At 41.5% G+C, this 21,847-nt stretch overlaps 1 protein-coding gene across 4 annotated transcripts in view; it reads right to left on the bottom strand.

The window, feature by feature from the left end:
• Positions 1-21,847, bottom strand: part of MYH10 (myosin heavy chain 10) — a 135,238-nt gene that overhangs the window by 4,508 nt on the left and 108,883 nt on the right. For all 4 annotated transcript variants that reach the window (XM_074970843.1, XM_074970844.1, XM_074970845.1 and 1 more), the window contains 14 exons: positions 19,337-19,508; positions 17,521-17,733; positions 16,493-16,637; positions 14,323-14,529; positions 12,655-12,759; positions 9,898-10,050; positions 9,186-9,434; positions 7,953-8,165; positions 7,177-7,389; positions 5,280-5,441; positions 2,746-2,874; positions 1,641-1,729; positions 1,266-1,389; positions 937-1,145 (listed from right to left, as the gene is read on the bottom strand). In XM_074970843.1, the coding sequence (XP_074826944.1) occupies positions 937-1,145; positions 1,266-1,389; positions 1,641-1,729; positions 2,746-2,874; positions 5,280-5,441; positions 7,177-7,389; positions 7,953-8,165; positions 9,186-9,434; positions 9,898-10,050; positions 12,655-12,759; positions 14,323-14,529; positions 16,493-16,637; positions 17,521-17,733; positions 19,337-19,508 (2,383 nt within the window). The remainder of the gene's footprint in view (positions 1-936; positions 1,146-1,265; positions 1,390-1,640; positions 1,730-2,745; positions 2,875-5,279; positions 5,442-7,176; positions 7,390-7,952; positions 8,166-9,185; positions 9,435-9,897; positions 10,051-12,654; positions 12,760-14,322; positions 14,530-16,492; positions 16,638-17,520; positions 17,734-19,336; positions 19,509-21,847) is intronic.

Raw genomic sequence — 21,847 nt, 5'->3', positions numbered from 1 at the left:
CTTTCCAGAGCATAACTATAACACGTGGAGTTCAGTGCGAGCGTGTCCAGATCGGAGTCACACTCAGAAGCACAAATGGGTTTGATTTCTAAGTACCTTTCTAAAATGCTATCCTGTAATTGTGCTGGTTGTAACTGAAGGATCTAATCTGTCAGCACGGGAGCAGAGTGGGCTTGGCTGTTCCATGCTAAAACCAGGGGTGCTTGTTATCTGAGGTGGGGATCAGTTGCAGTGCTTTAACAAGGGCATCTGCTAACCGTCTGCAGAAGAGAGATGGTTTATGGTCCTCCCCCACAGCTGAAGTACAATAGTGGATGGAGGGAAACGGACTGAAAATTTAGAGGATGGTTTTATCACAGGGAGAAATTACGGTCCTAAAAGAGAAGGCTGCTTTTTTTCCCCTGGAGCCGGGCTGCCTTGTTCTTGGGCAGGACATTAAAAGCCATCATTAACACAGAAAAATAACTACAATACCAAAAATAACGAGATGTTAATGGACTGTTCATTGCACACACTTCCTAATTCAGGTTGATAGAGGGTTGTGGGGGTGGGCGCTATCAAACTACCAGGGTCTGTATCACTGGCTGTGCAAGGTGCTTACATGGCTGCACCACGCTGTGGGATCCACTGTACTACCACAAACAGGCTCCACACCCAGCTAGTCTGGGGAAAGAACCAGCTCAACAGTTTCCTCTGTACAGTGAATTGACCTTGAAACCCAGATAAGGTGAACACAATGTAAAGCCTCAGTCTTTTTATGCTGTTCAGTCCAAGAGTGTCCCTTCAGCAACTGAGTCCTAGCTAAGAAAATCCAATTGCTGGGACTGAGATGGGAATATTTAGTACCTATGAGAAGTCCTGCTAGGGCCATGGAAGTTTCAAATAACCAGTGCTGCCTGTATTTACTTGGAACAGGAAACAACCATCTCTTCTTACTTTGCTTCCTGCTCAAGCTGTTCCTCTAGCTGTCCAATCTTAGCTTCCAGAGCAGAAATGGTTGCCTTGAATTTAGACTTCACAGATCCCTCCAGCTCCTGCAACTTGGCTTTCAGTTCTTTGTTCTGTCTCTCCAGCTGCTGGCGCGCATTTTCACTCTTCTGGGCAGCACTCCGTTCTCCAGCCAGCTCTGAGTTGAGCGTATCAACCTTTGGGAGGGCATGAAGAGTCAGTCATCTGGCAACATTCAGAGCCTTCATTCACCTTTTATACTGTACACGTAAGGGAGATAAAAGTGCCCAAAGCAGCATATGCCAAAGATACTGCACCTGCAGTGTGGTCTTCCTAAACCGGTCATTGAGGAGTTCCATATTGCTCTGTTCCTCTTCCAGTTCTTCCTCCAGCTGTGCAATACGGGCTTCCAGACGGCGCTTCTCATCCAGCAAAGCTGATCTGGAGGGTGAAAGAAAGCGGGTGGGACGTTACATGGTCCAACCAGGTAACGCAGTAATTACCTCCACTTGCTTTTAATAAGTCAGCAAACTCTCTCCCGATGCTGCAGTACCTAAGCCAGTCATTCCCTTCATCGGGAAAACAGTGAACCAAGAGGTCAGTGTGGGGCATGCAAGTGCATTAGTAGAAGACACAGTCATTGCTGTTTATAAACAGCCTCGGACAGGATGACAGTCCATTTGATGACTCACTTTCCAGAAGCACTGTTTGCAATCTCATCAGCCAGCTCATCCCGCTCTTGCTCAGCATGGCGACGAGCTCTTTCGGAGGCAGCAAGATCCTGCAAGGGGTCATGAGAAGACTCATTTGCTTATTTAATACGCAGACTAAAATAGCACTGGTGATCTCAGAGCTCTGCAAACATTAATTCAGCTCCCCAATACCACTAGGACACAGTGAAGTGCTATTACATGACTTGCACATAGTCACACAGTCAGTCAGCAAAAGAGCCGGGAATAGAACGCAGGAAGCCAGGCTCCCTCCCTTGTTCCAACCACTAGCTCACACTCCCAGTCTGTCGCTACTGGCTTCTTCATGACTGCAGTGGATTTACTCCCTTTAACCCTAAATGGAAATACTATAGTGTTTTAGATTGATCTTTAACTATGTCAATTGCCTTCCATCTCTCTTATTAATACATCGATATCTTGAATCAATTTTATTATTCATACTGCATTACTGATTTCTCTTAATGGAAAAAGTCTTCATTTTTGAAGCTCATTAACAATAAACACCCCCTAAACAGTCATTTATAAAGCTACAAAAAAGAGAGTCTTTGTTTGCCAGACGTTACAATAAGCCTTGGCAATCATGGCAAAACTAACGCTAAAAGGCACAAGCCTCTCAGGTTCTCTCTGTGGCCCACAACAACTTAGTAGTTAGCACCACCAGTGTCAGGAAAACTTCAAATATATTCTACAATGCTGCATTAGTGTATTCTCTGTATCCAGGTTGTGGGGCATTAAAAGATTCCTATGCATTTACCTATCCAATTCTCTATTACTAATACTGATGCTCTGCATTTCAAGCACCTTCCATCAGAGAAATGTGTGAGCACTTTGAAATCAATAGAGCCTCATGTCCCCTCAGGAGGTAGGTAAGTATCCCTGTTATACATGTGGGGAAACTGAGCACAGACAGATTAAATGACAGCCAAGGTCACACAGGCTGCTCACAGCAAAGCTGGAAGAGAACCCAGATCTCCTGGTTCCCAACCCAGTGTTCTAATCACCAGACAGGTGTACAGAACACTAACGTACATGTCACTCACAAAGGCAACTCAGAACTAAATCGTACCTCCTGGAGCTGGAGTATTTCTGCTTCAAGGCCTTTCAGCTTCTTTTCATTCTCCTTGGACTGAGCAAAGATCTCATCTCTGGATGCACGGGCCTCTTCCAGCTCCCGCTGATAGTCTTTCATCTGAGCCTGGAATTTAAGAGAAGGAAAAATCATCATCCATTAGAGGACAAGTGCAGGGATTTGCTATAATCCCTTCGGGAGTTCAACATTTACTAAATGAGGACACGCACATAGAAGGGGCCTAGTCCTACTTACTGTTTGAGATACCTACTCATTGTACCCCAAAACACGCACATTTTGGTCTCATACTCCTCCACTAGATTCTATCCAACTTCCCATGTTTATTTTTAAGAGACAGGGCTACAGAAAAAAAACCTGCTTAAGCTTGAATGATAAAAATTGGCAGGAACCTTATTGAGATCTCATGCTTTTAAATGGCTTGGGGGAGAAAAAAATATTTTGATTTACCTAAACTGACTGAAAAAAGTGTTGTAATGAACATTGTAATAGAAAATGTTCTCAAGTCTGTAGATGCACAAAAAGATCCATTAGTCTGAATGCATCACGTTAAGCACACACTTTAAAACTGTATTTTGCTAAACTCAATATTCTGAATATTACAGCTACTGATCATATTTTCCACAAACTTGGCTTGACTGTGGATATCATTAGACCCCAAAAATCAGCTCAAACTTCAATTTCCTTTAAAACAACTTAGTGCCATTTTTCTTAAAGTGATGTATGCAAGCCAAAATCTGCGAGCCATGGGACCACTTAGTTTATAACGTACCTAAAAGAATAGACACAGTACATGTTAGGGTATGGAACCGCACATTTGGCTTGCCCTACTAAAAACTAGTCCAACTTTGATGCTGTCATGTACCTGTTAGGTTTTTATGTGATATAAAGAGGTGTCAAACTTTACGCACTTGGGGGGTTCTGAAATTAGGAATCTAATCCTTAAACACCCACGTAAGAAAAGTTGGGTCTCACTGCAAAACCTAAGATTGAACTTCATGCTTCCTCAGTATACTGGAACCATGCATAAAATGCTCAGAGATTAGGAGTCTATAGCTACATTACAAATAAAAAAAACATTAAAGAACATTAAGGTTGCAAATCAATCACTCAGAATTACCAGAATTGAGGTTGCCCATCCAGTCTCCATTCCCTTCCCAGCTCTTCATCTGATCTGTCTTCCCCACAGCCTCCAAGCACCCCTGCACCCACGTTCCCTGCCCCGACTAGCTCCCAGTCCTTGTCTCTGTACAGTGTGTTTCCCCACCCACCCAGCTCTCTGTCCAGCCAGTCCCAGGTCTCCTCTCCGTCTCCACACCCTGGCTCTTTGCCAGAGCCATTTCCCCTTCCCCATCCAATCCACTGGATCCCAGTCCACCCCTCACCCAGCTCCCAGTATCTTCTCCTCCCACCCAGTCTGACAATTGTCCCCTCTGCATTTGGTTCAGGCAGCTTCCTCTACACTGCTTGGGTGCAGCAGGAGAGACAGGCGACTTGCTCTAAGTTCCGGTGCCTGGACCCGGACTCAGATCCAGACCCAGCTTGAAGCAGCCGGGAACTGCAATTGCAGAGGAAGTCCTGTTTATGCCCCTACTGCCCCAGACTGGAGCATGTTCAGTGTGGACAGAATCTTCAGGGAATTTAGCTGCAAAGCTCCAGCTAGTCTCTACTGAGCATGTGAGAACTGTGATGTTTCAAAGGTTTATCACTTGGCCAAATTTGGGCAGATTTTCACAGGGATGGAAAAGGCACATCCCTGACAAAAAGGTAATTTCTACCCTCCCTCCTCCAAATTTCAAACCCTGTTCCAAAGCATGAGGGCACTAGAGCTTCTCAAAGAAAAGGTCACCAGAAATCCCCCCCCATAAAAACAAAACAAAACAAAAAACACGGGCAAAACTATGCATCTTCTCCTAGTCTCATTTTTAGAAATGGCTTAACAGTTTCAGCCAAAATTTTCCAAAAATGGTTCAGCTTGAGACAGACACCCAGCCTGGAAGATTTCAGCCCAAACAGTTACAGTCTGTCAAAGTGATAAGCAACTCAAAACAGGACAGTATAATGAGAAGTGTTCGGAAACCTTAATAGGCAGTTTTACCAGCCCCAACTAGCACATTTGAACACACATTCTCAAGTCATTGCTCAGCTATTAATCAGTTATTTTGATCTGGCTGTTTTATGAGGTCCTTTGGGGGTGGTGGTGGTGGTGGTGTGTGTGTGGAGGGGGGGGGGGGGGGAGGGAGAGAAGAGCTTTCAGCAAGTATTTAACTGAGTCCTTTACACAAAATACTGAAATATGGCATCTCATTTAACCATCTCATTGACAAACATACTGATGAACTGAAATTACAGACACTGTTGCAATATGCTGCAGGAAGCAGTCATCCAGGGACAAGAGTGAAACTTGAGAATAGAGAGCTGTTCTCATCCTCAGACTGCAAGGAAACTTGACCAAAAGAAGAACTCTAAAGCAAGAGACACTCCAAGTTCATTCATGGACTGGCTTCACACACCTGCAGTTTGCGCAGCTGTTTGATTGCTTCATCTCGAGCCTTATTTGCAGCTTCTATCTGAGCTTCAAGGTCTTTGAGATCCATCTCCATTTTTTTCTTGGAAGCCACAGCAAGAGCCTTCTGTTTGCGCTCATCCTCCAGTTCTGCTTCAAGCTCCCGCACCTGTGAAGTTACAGTTTGAGAGGCTCTGTTACAGAAATGGATGAAACAGGAAAACAAGGAGATTTCGGAAAGAATCTAAAAGGATAAGAAGCAAGGAAGTCCTTGATAACACAAGAGGGACGTGAGAAAAGCTCAGCTCTTGATCATTACCCGGTTGACAGTACTACAATAGGTAAGTTTGAGGGAGAAAACCACACACAAAACTTATGGAAATCTTGACAGCTTGTGATCTCTGCCGAAGTTTTCTCAACGAGAAGCAAAGCAAGATCTCAAAGCAAACATGACACCCAGGGAATTTCTGAAGTACTTCTGAAAATTCATATGCTAAACATCCTAGGGACTAAAACAGTGTTACCCATTCAACTGCTTCATGATCAACTTTCTAATAAGTGTTTCTGTCTACCTTCATTGTTCCAGTGCAGAAGCTAATATTTCAGCTTATTAAACTGCTCTTACCGAAAACAATAGAATAACCTCAACATTTTTAATATAGAATTATAATTAAATGGTTACTTCAGGCACATCTATGTCACCAACACATACAGTAAGACATTGTATCCCAGCCATAACTCAAGGCAAAAATGAAGAGCAATTTAAGCAGTATCTAATATCTGAGCAACCAGCCAACAGGAAGCTAAAACAGATTAACAAGTTATGCAACAATGTTAAAATTGAACCAGAAAACTTGGCTGTTACACAAAAACTGACTTTGTTGTATATTGAATCGAATTTACTATTTTGTATTAGAATGTCAAGAGCTCTTGTTCAGTGGTGATACAGCAATTTGCACTCTTACAGCACAATGAGGTGGGGAGCCTTAAAAATGACCTTCTCTATCCATTGTTTATAACCTTCCCATAGAAGCTGGAATCGGGCCAGTGTTGCCAACTCTCATAATTTTATCCAAGAGTTTGGGGATATTTGATGTTTTTCTTTAAGACCCAGCTCCTTGAGTCATGTTATTATGTGTCTGCTTTAAAATTAAAGAAAAAAAAGCATGTTTCTAGCCCTCACGGTTCTGGAGAAAAGCTTGAGAATGAAATCAAAAGCCTCTTACATTAGAAGACAAATATGAACCTAAAAACTTCTTTAAAAATCTCATGATTTTTAAGCCATCTTTTAATGTTTTGGGGCCTGACATGATCGTTCAGTGCTAGGGGTTGGCAATCCTGTGATCCTTTTTCCAATTTTCATTAGGGAAATAGTTTGTTTTGCTGATTATCTAGCACTTATCTCAACTACGTACCATATCAGTCAGCAGGAATGGATCCACCTCTGAAAATACAAGCACTGCACCACATATTTTACTTGACATAAATCCAGGTAGCAACTACTGCTACAGAACAGTAGAAGGAGCACATGCACTGCACATATTTTAGTACGATCACACCAAAAACTGCATTTTTGTAAGTGACTTGTTAGTAGTTTTGGATTTATAAAGACATTTCCAGTCATTTCCATTTTAAAAAGGTAGTTAAAATGGAAAGAACAGCCAAGTAGCAAAAGTGTCCCGTTAAGAAATTAAAATCAAACACTCTACATTACATGTACTGGAGGGTTTGTGCTACTCTGTCATGCAGAATGTGTAAAGATCAGTGCTTAAGAGCTCTGTAGGGCAGGAACATCACATAAACCTTGAGGGACATCCCAACTTTTGAGTAATAAGAAATCAATTAACCATGTTCTTTGTTTGTTTGCTACAGTTGCTTTCAAAAGCGTGTTTAATAGGGGATACCTGTTTAACCAGCATCCTCTTCTTCTCTTCATTTTGTTCATCTCTGGCCTGTAGGTCTCTCTCAAACTGGGCCTTCATAGCTTGCATGTTCACTTCCAGGCGAAGCTTGGCATCTTCTGTGGCCTGAAGTTCGTCTTCCAGTTCTTCTAGCTGGGTCCTCATCTCTTCAACCTGCTGCTCTAAGGTTCGCTTGGACTTTTCCAGTTCATGGACCTAAAACACAAGCATGAAGCAGACACAAGCTTTTTGTTATTCTGACAATAGTAATGGTATGACTGCAAAATAGGGGATCAATAAGATATTGAGTCCTTTGTTAGCACTGATTTAACTCTGTGGTTGTCCTACACTAAACCAGAACAACAGACACTCATTCCTAAATCTGTATTAAGAACAACCCAGACCAGCAGATGAAGTTTTAACTGTCTGATAAACAGAGGAAACTAGCAGCTGCATAGTCAGCGATTCAGAGTATCCCAAAGAAAAAAGAGCTAGTAAGGTAACAAGTTTTTAATCTAGCATAAGGGTAACAGTCAATCATTTGATGTGTGTCTCCTACTTACCACGTCTGTGAACGTTGCAGAAATGCCTGGCATTGGTGAATACCGATTAGCCTCCAGAGTATTACATTCTTTAGGTATTTTAAGGTACAGCTCTTAAGTATCAAGGTTTCAGACTTTCAAGTTTTACTATCTAGTATTAGTTTCCTTGTACAAATGGGCTTTACTATTTTATCCCCTTCATGCAATGTAGCACACGAGAGTTGGAAAAATACTTACATTTTTGCCCACATCATCTTTGGAGCTCATTAAGTCCTCCATGTCTGCACGCAACTGCTTATTCTGCCTCTCAAATTCTTCTTTAGCCTCCAGGGCTTCTTCCAAACCTCGAGCCAGAGACAGTGCCTTGGTCTCCTTCTCTCTAGCCTCTGCCTCTGCCCGGTCCCGCTCTTCTGCATAGCGAGCAGAAATATTCTTTTCTTCCGCCAGCATCTAAAAATGTTAATACAAGATTCAAATATAAATCTTAAAGAAAATCTGTCAGAAGGACCCTCACTGAAATTTCAATGAACATGTTAATGCTCTCAGGTTACCTGGCATATTATTCATTCTGCCAACAATGTCAACTCTTGATCAAGGGGCTTTGGCATGAGATAAAATAGGGACTATCATCCAAAACATAGTAGTCTGAAAATAAAGGGAGCTTCTATCCATGCTCTAGGAACTGGCTCAGAGCCTCAGTTTTATATTCCTCCTTCAGTCTTCATGTCCCTTCTCAAAAAATCCGTCAGGATCCCCCAAGACAGTTAAAGTCAAGTCAAACTCTAGCATGGCTATAAGCTTCTACTTAAAAGACATTTCACTTTTTCATAGACCTATCCAACTAGAATGTGAAGCACCAAGGTAGGTGCGTGGCTCACTGAAGCTATTAGAAAAGTGGTCCCCTGTGAAAAGCCAACATTGCAACAGCCAATTGAGTCCACACAAAATATTGTGTTTCTAATTAGAGGTCTCCCTGAAAAAGTCTCGGAGTGGTTAACACATGACTGAGGCTTTACACACTACCATTTCTTTGCCCTGGTCTACACAAAGTTAGGTCAATGCAAGACAGCTTTCATCGACCTAAGTGTCTACACTTAATTTCATTCCCACCAACATAACTTGCCCACTACACTGACTTAACTCCACCTGCACGAGGGGCAAAGTGCCATGGTTGATGTAGTTAGGTCAACACAGCGTCAGTGTAGACACTGCATTGCTGTCGCTGGCTTTCAGAAGCCATCCCACAATGTCCCACACTAAGTTCAATCCGTACAAGCACTCCTGGGAGTGGGGGTGGGGGGCGGGGGACGGGACACATTGCCAAAACAAGAAGCAAATCATAGACACGCACAAGTGATATAATAACTTGAGCGACTGTACACTCACGCAACTTAGTTCAACATAATTCTGTAAAGCAGATGTTGCCTGAGTGTTGAAAGCAGAAGTGAGATGACCGGAGTTAGAGAGTACCTGATCAAACTTCTTCTGTTTTTTCTCCAAGTTGGACACAATTTGGCGCTGATGATCCAGGTCCACTATCAAATCATCCAGCTCCTGCTGCAGGCGATTCTTAGTCTTTTCCAGTTTATCATAAGCCATTGCCTTCTCCTCTAGACGTTGGCTCAGAGCCTCCATATCCTTCAGCAATTTCTTCTTATTTTCCTCCAAACCTTCAATAGTCCCCATGTCGTCATCGACCTTCTTCTTGGCATCAGCCAGCTAAAGTTTTAAAGAAGACAATAAAGTGGTTTCTTATAGCTTCTTACTGTTCACAGCTATTAATAGGATACAATAAAAATGCAGTTACACCTCCACGATGCAAAGAAAGTAATGTTTATTACACTGAGGGAAACCCACAAGAACAAAAACAGCTATTTCTGATTAACCAAGGTACAAACAAAATGATTATACAACAATGTATTACAGGTATGAAGCCTTAGAGGATATGAGAGTTAAATCTGCCCAAACTAACTCAGGGTACTGAAATCTCACTGTTATTACAAAATGTTTACAACACTTCGGAGGAGAAAGATCAGTGAAAAATTATTCAGCACAAGTCAGCCTAATTTTTGTTCCAACTGAGAGTGAAATATTGCCTGGCAGAAGTTGCAATACATTTCACAGTCATCACACTGAATTTGTGGGCCACACTAATATCCTACCGTTTCCAATAGCTTCATACCTGCGATTGCAGGGCGAGGATCTGTTTCTCCAAGTTCTTCCTGGCCTCCTCTTCCTCTTCCTGCTGCTCCTGTAGGTTGTTCTTCTCTTCCTCCAGCTGCCTAATCCTACTGCTCAAGTTCAATTTCTGGCGGGTTTCCTCCTGAAGAAGCTCCTGTTAGCATGAAAATAATTAATCTTGAATTTCACCTTTTGCTGATAGTATTTAAATCTGGCCTTAAGATGAGCTGCCCTCCAGTATTCCTTTGTTTCCTGGGGAGGGGGGGGGGGGGGTTAGGGAGGATGCTTGAAAGAAAAATAGTATTTTAAGTCAGCTTTATTTTCCTGAATACTGTTTGATCTGAAGATATTCAATACCCCTCTAATTTGCTAATCTCAGGTCCATCACTCTCATCTCCAAGAAGTTTAATTAAAATCTAGTTTCATGGCCAAAAAGGTCATCTTAAATTGGTACAGCTTAATAATACATAGTGGTATGCAGAACTAAGCCATCTTTCCAACAGAAAAAAAAATTACATGAGATAAAAGGAGAATTGTTCTAAAATTGCAAGATCTAGTTATGCTGCTTAACTGGCACTACCCAGCACCTGCTAGAATATCATTACATCTACAATAAATTTCATCAGAACCCACTGCTTTCCTTGTGGGGGTAGGTTTATTTGTGTTGTGCTCTCTTTTCCTCCTATACTTCGCTTCCTATTAAAAAAAACAACAACACTTGTCTGAACAGCAAAACTGACTAAAGACTGGGACCTGAAAGGACAAGAACCATGAGAAGTAGGGAAATCACTTGGTTGAGCAGGGTGGGAATCAACTCCACTAAGTGATAAAAACACTTATGCATGCTCCACAGACAATGTATAAGACTGTAACAATTTAGTGAAGCCACCTGCCCTCTGACACATCACAACCTTACCTCCATAAGCCCCATGGTGAGGCCAGTAAATGGCTGGGTTAGAAGAGTTTCCTGACATCAGATGGCCTTAAAGAAGATATGGCCCTATTGGGTCAGACCATTAGTCTCTCTAGTCCTGCATCAGTCAGTGGCAAGTCCTGAGACACTTCAGAGGAAGGTAGAAGGAACTCCACAGTAGAGAACTCTAGAACAGCGTACCCACACAGGCAAGATCTTCCTTAGACCCATTAAATAGTGAAGTCTGAGGACTTACAGCACTGACATTATATGGGGTTAAAAAATGCAATTGTGGATGTTCTCACTTATGTAAATGCTCACTTTTTGTTTAAATCCTACTTAAGAGGGCACCATTGTGGCAGCTTATCTTATCTTGTTAAGTCCTTCTGAATTTCCTCTGTCTTCTCTGGTCTTGGCTAACAAATTGTGTCATTGGCAAATTCAGTCACCTCATTTCTGATCTTTTCCAGATCACTCAGTCAAATTCCTTATTAAGGTTTTACTGCAATTATAATTGATCATTTCTATTTTCTGTCTCAACCTCTTTGTAATCTGTGACAGCACTTCACATCTTGTCTTCAAGACCCATGGCTTACTTTCCTTGTCAGCTTCTCATGAGGGCTTTTTGACAAAAGGTTTGTTGAAAGTTCAAGTTCTAAAGAGGTTTTTCTTAATCGTTTATTTTGGGGAGATGTTCAGAATTCTAGAAGAGCAGCACAATTCTCCATTACAGAGGCCATGCTGTTTTGTCTCTTGAGTTAATGGAATTATGACAATTTTCACCAGCTGAGGATTTGCACCAATAATGTGTCTATTGTGGGACAAGAGTAACAGGAGAGAAAAGACTAGGGAGGCAGGAAAGAAGGCAACAAAATCCTGTGATTTTTAGCATGTTTCCAAGTTTTGTTACATTCCACAAATGTAAGTTTCAAAATTGCCAGGGGCTGACTATGTCCCTCCCTCACCCAATTCACCGTCAAAATTTCAAGTCTAACTGCAATAATTTAAATGCTAATATTTTTAAGTATATTTTCCCTGTTTTCCTTTATTCAAGGGGAAATTAAATGCACACAAACTCTTTATTGACAATGGCTGTAAAGAATGTACATAACCTTTCATGGTTTATTTGTACATTAACCCAAACCAAACACTAGGGCTAGGTAATTTTAAGATCTCAAGTTACTCAAGGGCAGAGGGAAGGAGGAGAGACTCTGCTTTATGCCTTAGACAGGTGCCCCAAGAGCCTGGTTTACATGAACATTTAACATACTGGCTCAGAAAAGCCAATGGAATCATTGTTGGTAGAACATAAGAAACACTAAGTGAACCTTACTGAGACGGCCAAGTCTAGAAAGTAGCAACTCTAGTCCGCCATGAAAAGTCAGTTTTTTCACAGATTCGAAGGCCAGAAGGGATCTCTGATCTAGTCTGAGCACCTGCATAACACAGGCCATTGGACTTCCCCAAAATAATTCCTTTTGAACTGGAGAATTCCCTTTCAACTAGAGCTCCCAATGCAGCTGAACAGTCAGCAACATAGTACATATTTCAGTGCATAGTGGCTCATCGGAGCCAGTGCAGTGATTATTTGCGTAAGCCAAGGATTTCTGGCCCACAAGTTACCGATCAGAGGGAAACGAAGGGAGTGCAATATCAGTGCCATACCCAATTCAAAAAGCTAAGCAAATGTGGATACTTAGGTTCCTCACAAAGCCTTCTAGAGGAGTGTTGTTGTTGGAAGAGGAGACTGAGACCCTCAGTTTTCAGTTCCACAGCTGAACATTTCTATTGATGAACACAAGTTCAGTGTTAAAAACTGGGTTCTTACTACAACTGATAACACACCTGTGTATCTTGAAGCTGAGACTCCAGACCTGCTGCATCTTTGGCAAACTTTATGCCCTTCTTCTCTGCTTCCTCCAGGAGGCTTGAGACATTGTCCAGCTCATTCTGCAAAGCAAGCAATCTAAAAGGTAACACCAAGCAGCTGGTTTGCTATAGCAGCTGTACGCTGTTGAGAGCTGTGGGTGCAAAAGACCACAACGCTCAACATATACCAAGCATGAAAGCTAAGGGAATGAGAGCTCCAGGTACAAAGATGCCCCCAGGTAATAATTTTAGCTAAGTTTTACATTTTTAAGTTGAATGTCAATTATGACTTTAAAACAATAAATCCCTTTCAAATGCACGTTTACCTCCCACTGCTGTTGAGAGAAGAATCCCATAACCACTTTTGTATTCATATATTTTGCTTTTGGTAATATTGCAATTAGTATTTTAAATGGTATTTCCATTACAGGGCTGCCTTATGGGATCTACCACTGTCCATGGATTCCCTAGGGACAGCAGGGTCCAGAGGCTGCAACCTTTTCGGACAGATCCCTGCCAACTGTCAAAACTTGTTATTTCCAGGATGTGCTACTGTAATGCACCCCTACCTTGGGACTACTTGAGGACTGCTTGGGAGTTTCAGATAGTATGAAATGGAGCCACCCACCTTTGAGTAAGTTTAGGTTGTTTTACCTAAATAAAAGGCCCTGCATTGTACTGGTTCTGAAACAATTAAAAATGCAATCCAGGGCACCCAGCTTTTGTATATAGAGCTGTAAATTGCTTGGAAGCTTCTCTCAAAGACCATCTCTTCCCTTTGCCCTATTGATAGTTGTGAAGTGCCAGACTTGAAAACCTGGCAACTGCGTACTCACTACAGACACTTCTGCTTTAGACTTCACTCTTTTGCTGTTCAGCAGAGACCAAGGCTGGGGCCTTTAAGATACAGTGCAAAACAACTGTTTGATGGAACTTTTTGCAAATTTGAATCAACAGCTCAATCTGTGTTTACAATCACTGTGCAAGGGAAGATGGCAAGTGTGAGATTTATTGGCCGGCTGCTAAGGATATTGTTAATTTTGTAACAAACCCCAGATAGCAATAATATGAATAAAAAAAGTTCAGACCTGTAATTAACTGAATAAAAAGTTAAAGTTTTATATGGGTAAAATGTTCCATATTTTTAATATTTAGGAAGTGCCTGACAATTTTTAAAACTGTCTCTGGTTGTTTGCCCAATTTTTACTTAAACTTCTCTTGTACTCTGCAGAAAAGCTTTACATATTTTTCATCCATTTCCATTTTACAGAAGTCAATGGAGTTTTATTAGAAATTCCAAGTCTGGATATTTATTTATTTTAAAAGAACAGTTTCAAAGTTTTGTAGACTATACTGTGACTAAGCAGGATCATTTCAAGAGTTTAATTGTAGATTCAGGTTTCACGCTGACCATATACCATGCACATACATCTCAGTCATTGCAAGGCGTGTTTTTGCAGAGTCCTTTGATTTTAGCAGGTGATGCAAGACCAAAATGCAATGGGGTGTTTTGAAAGTTTATCTATGTTCTGCAGTCACTTCTCCAGATGCTTGATTTTTTTAATTCCTTGCTCATTTTCCAATTAAGGTTAAGATTTTGTGGTTGTAAGAGTATGCCAGAGAAGAGATCAATTTCCATCTTACCTGCAGTTTGTTAGCCTTTTCTGCCAGCTCTGCCCTAATCCTCTCTCCTTCTGACGCTTTGGCATGTAGTTCCTGTACCTGAGCATCTAGCTTCTTCCTCTTGTGCTCCGACTCTGCTTTGACCTGCTGCAATACCTTCACCTCACAGGCTAGCTCCTTGTTGTCAGTCTCTAGGCCTTGCTTGTTCTTTTCAAGATTTGCTTTGAACTAGAAAAGCACAAAATTAAAGTGCATCACTAATTATAGCACTTCACATTATTCTCCATCAGGCACTTTCCTACAAAATATTTGACCTCAAAAAACATTTTTAAACTCAAGTGGCAACTGAGTCTAATGTGAGTGTTAGCCATACATAGAAAAATGGCAGCTTCACACATCAGCATAGGACCCTTGGGTAAGACTGCAGGTATTTTCCCATCCTTTATATTTGCTTATCCAAAAAGAGTTTTAAATTAACAAAGTGTTTAAGTCTTACATAATTAAGCATTAAAGCTGTTCAGGTTGATAAACTACATTTCCACCAGCATTACTTAATGCTGTAGTTCCCACTAGCAAGAATTTTGCCTTTTCAAAGAGAAATTGCTGCAGTATTCCCTATGTTTAACATAGAAAACATACAGTAATGTTAATTATTTGCAAAGGCATTAGCGAATTATGACAACTGTAGTTAAACAGACTTCAGCGTACTACACTTGGCAGTGTTTGGAACAATTTCACTTTTCAACAAGATACTGTAGCTGCTACTAGAAGACATTGCTATGCAAATGTAATTAACAAGAGGGAGTCCTCACCCTGGCTGCTAGGGTGACAGTGATCATAAAAATGGTCACAGTTCAAGAGAACTGCACCTATATTCCCTGTGTATGGACTAGCAACAGCACCCAGTCCAGACTTCTGGCTCTCAGTCATTACCTCTCTTGGGTGGAAACCTAAATCTCTCCCCCTTCTGACCAGGAGCTCTCCAGGCAGAACAGTTCCCTGACCATGCTGTGACCTCCCTAGCAAAGACAGACTGCTTAAGCAGGCCTGCTTTGCTTCTCTTTTCCGTGTAATTGCCAGTTAAGTTACCACACAGCTCTTTCTAAGCAAACACATTTGTTCTTAATGTAAAAGCGTTAGAGAAAACATACTACTAAACCAATAAAATAACCTACATGCACACTACCAGAGATCATCCCCTCACACCAGCAAGGGCTCTGGTTGTTTTTTGTCCTTCAAACCCCACGCAGGATTTTTCCTGTGGTCACAAGTTCAACACAGCTTCAGCTAAGAACCAACCCACTCACGGCTCTGAGAGTCACTCCTTTAACACATTTGAGTATTTGAAGCCACCATAAATAGGTAATCAGCCAGACAATGCTCAAGGCACAGCTTCAAAAGGATGGATGCAGAGGTAGGTCAGGAAACCCGCTTATTTCTTTGTCTAGCTCATTGTTTCAAACTGTCATCTGAAGCATAATACTGTCCTAGGCTTTACATTAGCCATGCCGTCTCCTTAAAGAAGTTACATACAATCCCATATCAAATACTTGAATTTTTAATACAGTGAACTCATACTTATCTAATTCAACAACATTAAATTAGGATATTTCAGAATATTGTCATATCACAGAAGTCACAACACCACTGCACAATTTGGCAGTGTGTATTAAAGATGCCTAGGACTAGAACAAAATGGGCATTATGGGTCACAACTCAAGTACATTGTCAGAACTGAATGTGAAAGCATCTACAGTACCCTGATTTAGCCAATATGAATTTTTTCTGTATAAAGCCCCAAATTACCACCACTTTCTCTGGAAACATTCTGCAATCTACACATTCTGAGAAGTGCTTCTCATCAAATGAGCTTGCAGACTGCTGTACCAAGTATTCAGCTAATAATATCTGGTACAATACTGTGTCTCTAGATGTATTGCTTCCAAGTCTGTCAGGGAGATGGATCCTGGGAGTGTCCAATAGTAACACGTTGGTATTTGAGCTAGAATTCTAGCTTCCTGGTCATTTTGTAGCAGATATATACAATCACTGAAGATCTATTAGCTCCATGAGCAAGTATGAGACAAAGGGACAAGACTGGCAGTGTTATTTGACAGAAGTGTATACAATCCCAAAGCAAGAAAATTTCAGCTATCACATGAAGTAGCTTGCAATTGCGATTTCCACTCACCCTTTTGGCCTGTTCAAGTTGTTCAGAGAGCTCCTCCAGTGCAGTAGCATGTCTTTGTCTGATTTCCTGTATTTGAGCTTCATGGTTCTTGGTTTCTTCTTCAATAGCTTTCTTCAATTCAGCCACTTCCTGCTCACGCTTTGTCCTGGAGAAAGCATCATAATACAGTAGAACCTAAGAGTTACGAACACCTCAGGAATGGAGGTTGTTCGGAACTGAACAAAATGTTATGGTTGTTCTTTCAAAAGTCTACACCTGAACATAGACTTAAAACAGTTTTGAAACTTTACTATGCGGAAGAAAAACGCTGCTTTCCACTTTTTTTTTTTTTTTTTTTTAAAGTAATTTACATTTTCTTTCTTTTTTTTTTTTTTGGTCTCTGCTGCTGCCTGATTGTGTACTTCCAGTTCCAAATGAGTTGTGTAGTTGACTGGTCAGTTTGCAACTCTGGTGTTCATAACTCTGACGTTCTACTCTAGATTATTAAAGCTCAACATTTTACAGTCTAATTTATTCCTCATTCAAGCAAATTTTCTTTTTGAACTTCAGTATCTTGCTGTCTACATGAAGTGTCACAGTTGCTTCCACAGCAGCAGAATACAGCAGTGTTCACAATCCACACCTGGGATTGGGTGGGGGCGGCGGGGGAGGGGGCCAAGGGGAGATGAAGAATGGTTTCACAATTAATGATCTGGAGTTGGTAGACCTGGATTTTATTCCCAGCTCTACCAGACTCACTGTGGGGCCTCAGCAAGTCACTTTACCGCTCAGTTTCCCATCTGTATTTTTTTGCAATTAATATTTTCCTTCCTCAAAGGGTACTGAGGTGTAATTCATTAGTTTTGGTAAAACACTTTGTAACTGTCGGCTGGAAAGAGCTATATGGGAAAATTATTAAAGCCAAAAATCTTCACTGACATTAGTTTCAAGCTAAGGTTACATGAAACATCTTTATGAAGTAACTTTTTTCTCTTTAAATTAAACCTGGACTTTAAACAGTATCTTTTAAAATGTGCTGGTCACCTCACCTCAATTCTTGCTGTGCTGCAGTGGTATCCAAGGTGTCTTCTAGCTCAGTCTTTAGGGCCTCCAGCTCCTCACTTAAGTCTCTCTTCTGCTTTTCAGCCTTGTTGCGTGATGCCTTCTCGGATTCAAGGTCCTCCTGGAGCTCTGCAATCTGAGCTTGCAACTCTCGTATTAGCTTCAGTGCATTGTTCTTCTGAACTGCTTCTTCATCACCTCTGTTAAATATGGACACAAGATAAGGAATGGGCAAGAATAAGATCGGATATTAAAGACGGAATAAGACTTATTCACTACCAGTTCTCATAATGGAACCCAAATAGATTTTACTTAAAACAGCAACGATCAAAATGCACCTTTAAACAAACATATACATTTTTAGTGTATTGAGACTAGTACCTCAGTTATTAAGAGAGATACTGTTAGGGATGTTGGGCATTAAAGTGGTCTTACTTCCAGTCTTCCAATTCTCTAACTCCTATACTAAATTCTCTCCAAAATTTGTGTCTCATCAGTATACTAAGACTTCTAAATCATGAGTCATGAAAACTGACATGACTTTTGCAGCTGTGTCTCTAGTCACATATTAAAAAAATAGTGCACAATAAGTTTTGGATTTTTAGTAAGAAACCTTAGTATAGCAGCAAGGTTATTTTAAATAGTGACTAGAGGGGGGAGAGCCAGCACAGAGCTGGATTCTAAAGGCCCAGCAGCCAGGAAGGTCAGAGAGCAGTTCTATTACCAGTTCTTCTGCCACATTTAATATCACAGACAACTGAATGGAAAATTGGCAGAGTTGTCCAAGTAGATTAAAAACAGATTGTTTGGTATAAAACAATCACTTAAAAATAAAGTAACCGTAGTACATTTTGGTGCTGCCAAACCCATATCAATAACCAGAAATTAAGTTTAAAATGTAGTCAGCCACCCCCAACCAAGGTTTATTAACCTCACTCACACTCACAGCCCAATTTCTTACTGTGCAGAATTTTTTGTGGTTGGTGTCAGAGAAAATGCAAATTCTTGAATATTTCTTGAGGAATGTCAAAGCCACTGACTGACTTATGATTAAGTGGTCTTGCGACCTTGATGCTGAATTGTAATATGCCAACTGCAGTTGTTTTAAAGTGAAGTGGGTTGATAAGTTAAAGGCTCTTTTGCAGAGTAATCCTAGCATACAAATGCAAAACATATTTCTTTTTACTACAAACTGCGAAAAGGAACATACTGATAAGGCCAGATTCTCATTTATGCCAAAGCTCCTTTACGCTACTCTGGCAATCTAGAGGTGCTTTGGGGTACATTTACACAGTCCTCCATGGCAGTGCTCCTGTCAGCCCAGGCTGAGGAACATGGAGTTGGGCTCACGCTACCGCTCTAAGAATAGCTGTGTAGACAGCTCTTTGAAGTTGCAGCTTGGGCCAGAGCTCCAGCTCTGAGGCTCACCCCTGAGCAGCAACTTCAAAAAGCTGTCTAAACAGCTGTTTTTAGAGAACTAGTGTGAGCCCCGCAACCCCATGTACCTCAGCCTGGGCTGGAGGGCTCGCTGCTGCAGGCTGTGTAGACATACCTTTGGTGTAAATAAGAACTAGTCTCACAGCCTTAAATACCTTCCTGGCTTTGCAGTTAGTCTGTAATACAAGAGCAACTCACTCAGATAGGAAACCTCAACAGTCTCAAAATAAAAAGCAGCAATTGGTGCTATACTAGCTTCCCTTACTTCCAACTCAGATTAGTATAATCTTGAAAATGGATTAAAGGTAAATCTGAAATAAAATCCCACTGATTTTTATCTAACCACAAACGCCACCAGTCTCTGACCTGGCAAGGGCAGCCTGCAGCTCTTCTTCTTTCTTGGCTAGTTGGATCTTTAGCTCTTCAATCTGGGCTTGCAGCTCAGCTATTTGGTCCTGAAGGTCTGTTGTTTCTCCGTCAAGTTTTCTTTTAGCTTTTTCCAGTTCTTGACGGGTCTTCTCTTCCTTTTTCAAACGTTCTTTAGAAGGATGAGAAGATATTCAGTACAACTCTTTCAGTACATTGTATAAAAAGATGGCAAAAAGCCTACAGCTAGCAATTTTATTGGTTGTGGACAACTGAATGATAAACTACTAATTCTTTTAATATCAGTAGGGGGATCATTTTAATCCTCTTTTCCTGAAAGTCTGCTTTGCATAACTAGGTCAAGACAGCAGAGATATCTGGGTTTCTCTCTTTTCTCTGGAACAATCAGATGGAAAGATTTTGGAGCCTCTCCATTTCCAGTTTCGTTCCTTCTGATTAGTAATATATCTGGTTAGACTTGTCTGTCTCCCTAATTTGGGAGAAAAATACATCTTTTCAATCCAGTTCAAAAATTCCTCTTGGTTAGCAGCGTCCGTCAAGCTTTCAGGTAAGTACAATTAAAATTTGTCCTTTTATGATATTTACTACAACAAATGGTCTGGTCTCTAATGGCAGTACTCCAGGAAACACTTTAAGGGACAAAAGAGGACATGTACCCTAGGGCCCTAATAATCAGTCACCTGTTGGAGGTGGGGAGGAGAGAAAGATTCTCCCTTTTTCATATATCCAGAGAAAGCTCCCTGATGGAAATACTACTCCAAAGACAGAAGCCAAAGCCTGCATCAGCCAAAGCCTGTGTGTTTAGCCTATATTTATTTAAGGGAATGTATGGAGAGTGCTACGTACACAGGGCTTATCCACTGCTGATGCTTCTTCCCTCTCTACTAACAATATGGGGATTGTGGTGGGCTTTTATTATAGCTGGGCAAGAGATCTCTACTATTCTGTATGCTTCCTGAATGCAAGCTTTGCTCCAACTTCCAATGGCATATCCAGATGTTTTAAGGTCCTCTGAACACAATGAATAGGGTGTACATCTCAAGTGGCTCTGTTCTTGACAGGTAGTATTTCAAAGCCCTTCTGAAGTCTAACTTATGCCACAGCTTTTCTTTCCCAGCCTGCAGTTGGAGGACAGAAGCAGAGAAGGACTATGATTTAAATGGAAGAGCAAGAGGACTTAGTTTCTTTCTCAAAGTCATAACAAAAGGACAACCTTGCCCTGATGAAAAACCAGGAACAGGGTCAGATGCAAGAAGACTGCAATTTCCCCAGCGCTGCTGGAAAAGGTGATCAACAAAATGCATCTAAGATTCAGGAAATGAAGGTCAACTGATGACAGGGAGTCAAAAGATGGTTTGTGTTGCTTTTGGAAGACTAGGCCAAAGCTCTGCTGGAGAAGGATAATGCTTTAAGAAATTTGAGGTAGTTTTCACAATCACCTATGTCACTTCGGAGCCCAGTCAATGAGACTTAGTCACTTGAAAATTTTACTGCAGAAACTAGCAGAGCTGATGCCATTATCCTCCCAGAGGGCCTCAAGGGGAGCCTTTCAAAAAGGCACAAATAAAAGTCTGAAATTCTCCCCTTCCACACCTCCCTGCTCCCAGAGTGCCATTCTGCCCACAGAAGTAGATGGTTGCAGGATAACATTGAACCAGGACTAATAAGACTGCTTTCTGAGATGCTAGATAAAACTGTAGGATCAGATTGAGCATTTGAAGGCTCTCCAACCAAGACGACTCTGCCTTGCTTGGTGTCGGACTATGCATCCAGATGAGTTAGTGCTTGCACTAGTCAAAGGCTCTCTTTCTCATGACTGACCACCAGGCCTCAAAGTCTCAGGTGCTGCCCCCAAGTCACTACCAAGACATCTTATTACTTTGTCCTGCTGCAGAAAGGTGAGCTGCACTGACGTAATCTCTCTCCCCACCCTTATAAGTGCTTCCCTCCCTCTGGGGCACCTGGCATTGGCCACTGTCAGACAGGGTACTGGGTCGGATGGACCTTTGGTCTGACCCAGCATGGCCATTCTTATGCTTCACTTTTGCCCACTAAGGGGATCCCTCTGGCAAGGCACAGGATTTCACAGAGACTTTTTCCTTGGGGCAGGGCATGACTGAACCCACATGAAGAGACAGATGCCCTATATCAGCAAAGCCATTTGACAGTCTGTATAATTTTCCAGGCAGCCTTGAGAAGCCAGTTTACTATCAGGAGATGAGCAAGCTGTCTCTATGATCTTTCTGCAATGAAGGGTGAAACAAGGAGGGATCTCCCTCAGGAATAAGGGAAGATCATTGGAGTTCTAAAATCCTCAGGAAAGAGTGAACTTCATTGATGTGAAGGCATTTCTGGTAAGAATCCCAATCCTGCTAGAACACCAATTTAGCAGTTTCCAAAGGACAGCATTTTGGTTCAAGGTCAGAGGAAATATTTCACTTCCAGACAAGTTATGGAACAACAAAAGGAAGCAGTGGAGCCCAGGGCAGG

The sequence above is a fragment of the Natator depressus genome, chromosome 14 (genome assembly GCF_965152275.1).
Source record: "Natator depressus isolate rNatDep1 chromosome 14, rNatDep2.hap1, whole genome shotgun sequence".
Lineage (NCBI taxonomy): Eukaryota > Metazoa > Chordata > Testudines > Cheloniidae > Natator > Natator depressus.
The sequence above is the reverse complement of the archived record's forward strand: the minus strand, read 5'-3'. Positions and strand labels throughout refer to the sequence as shown.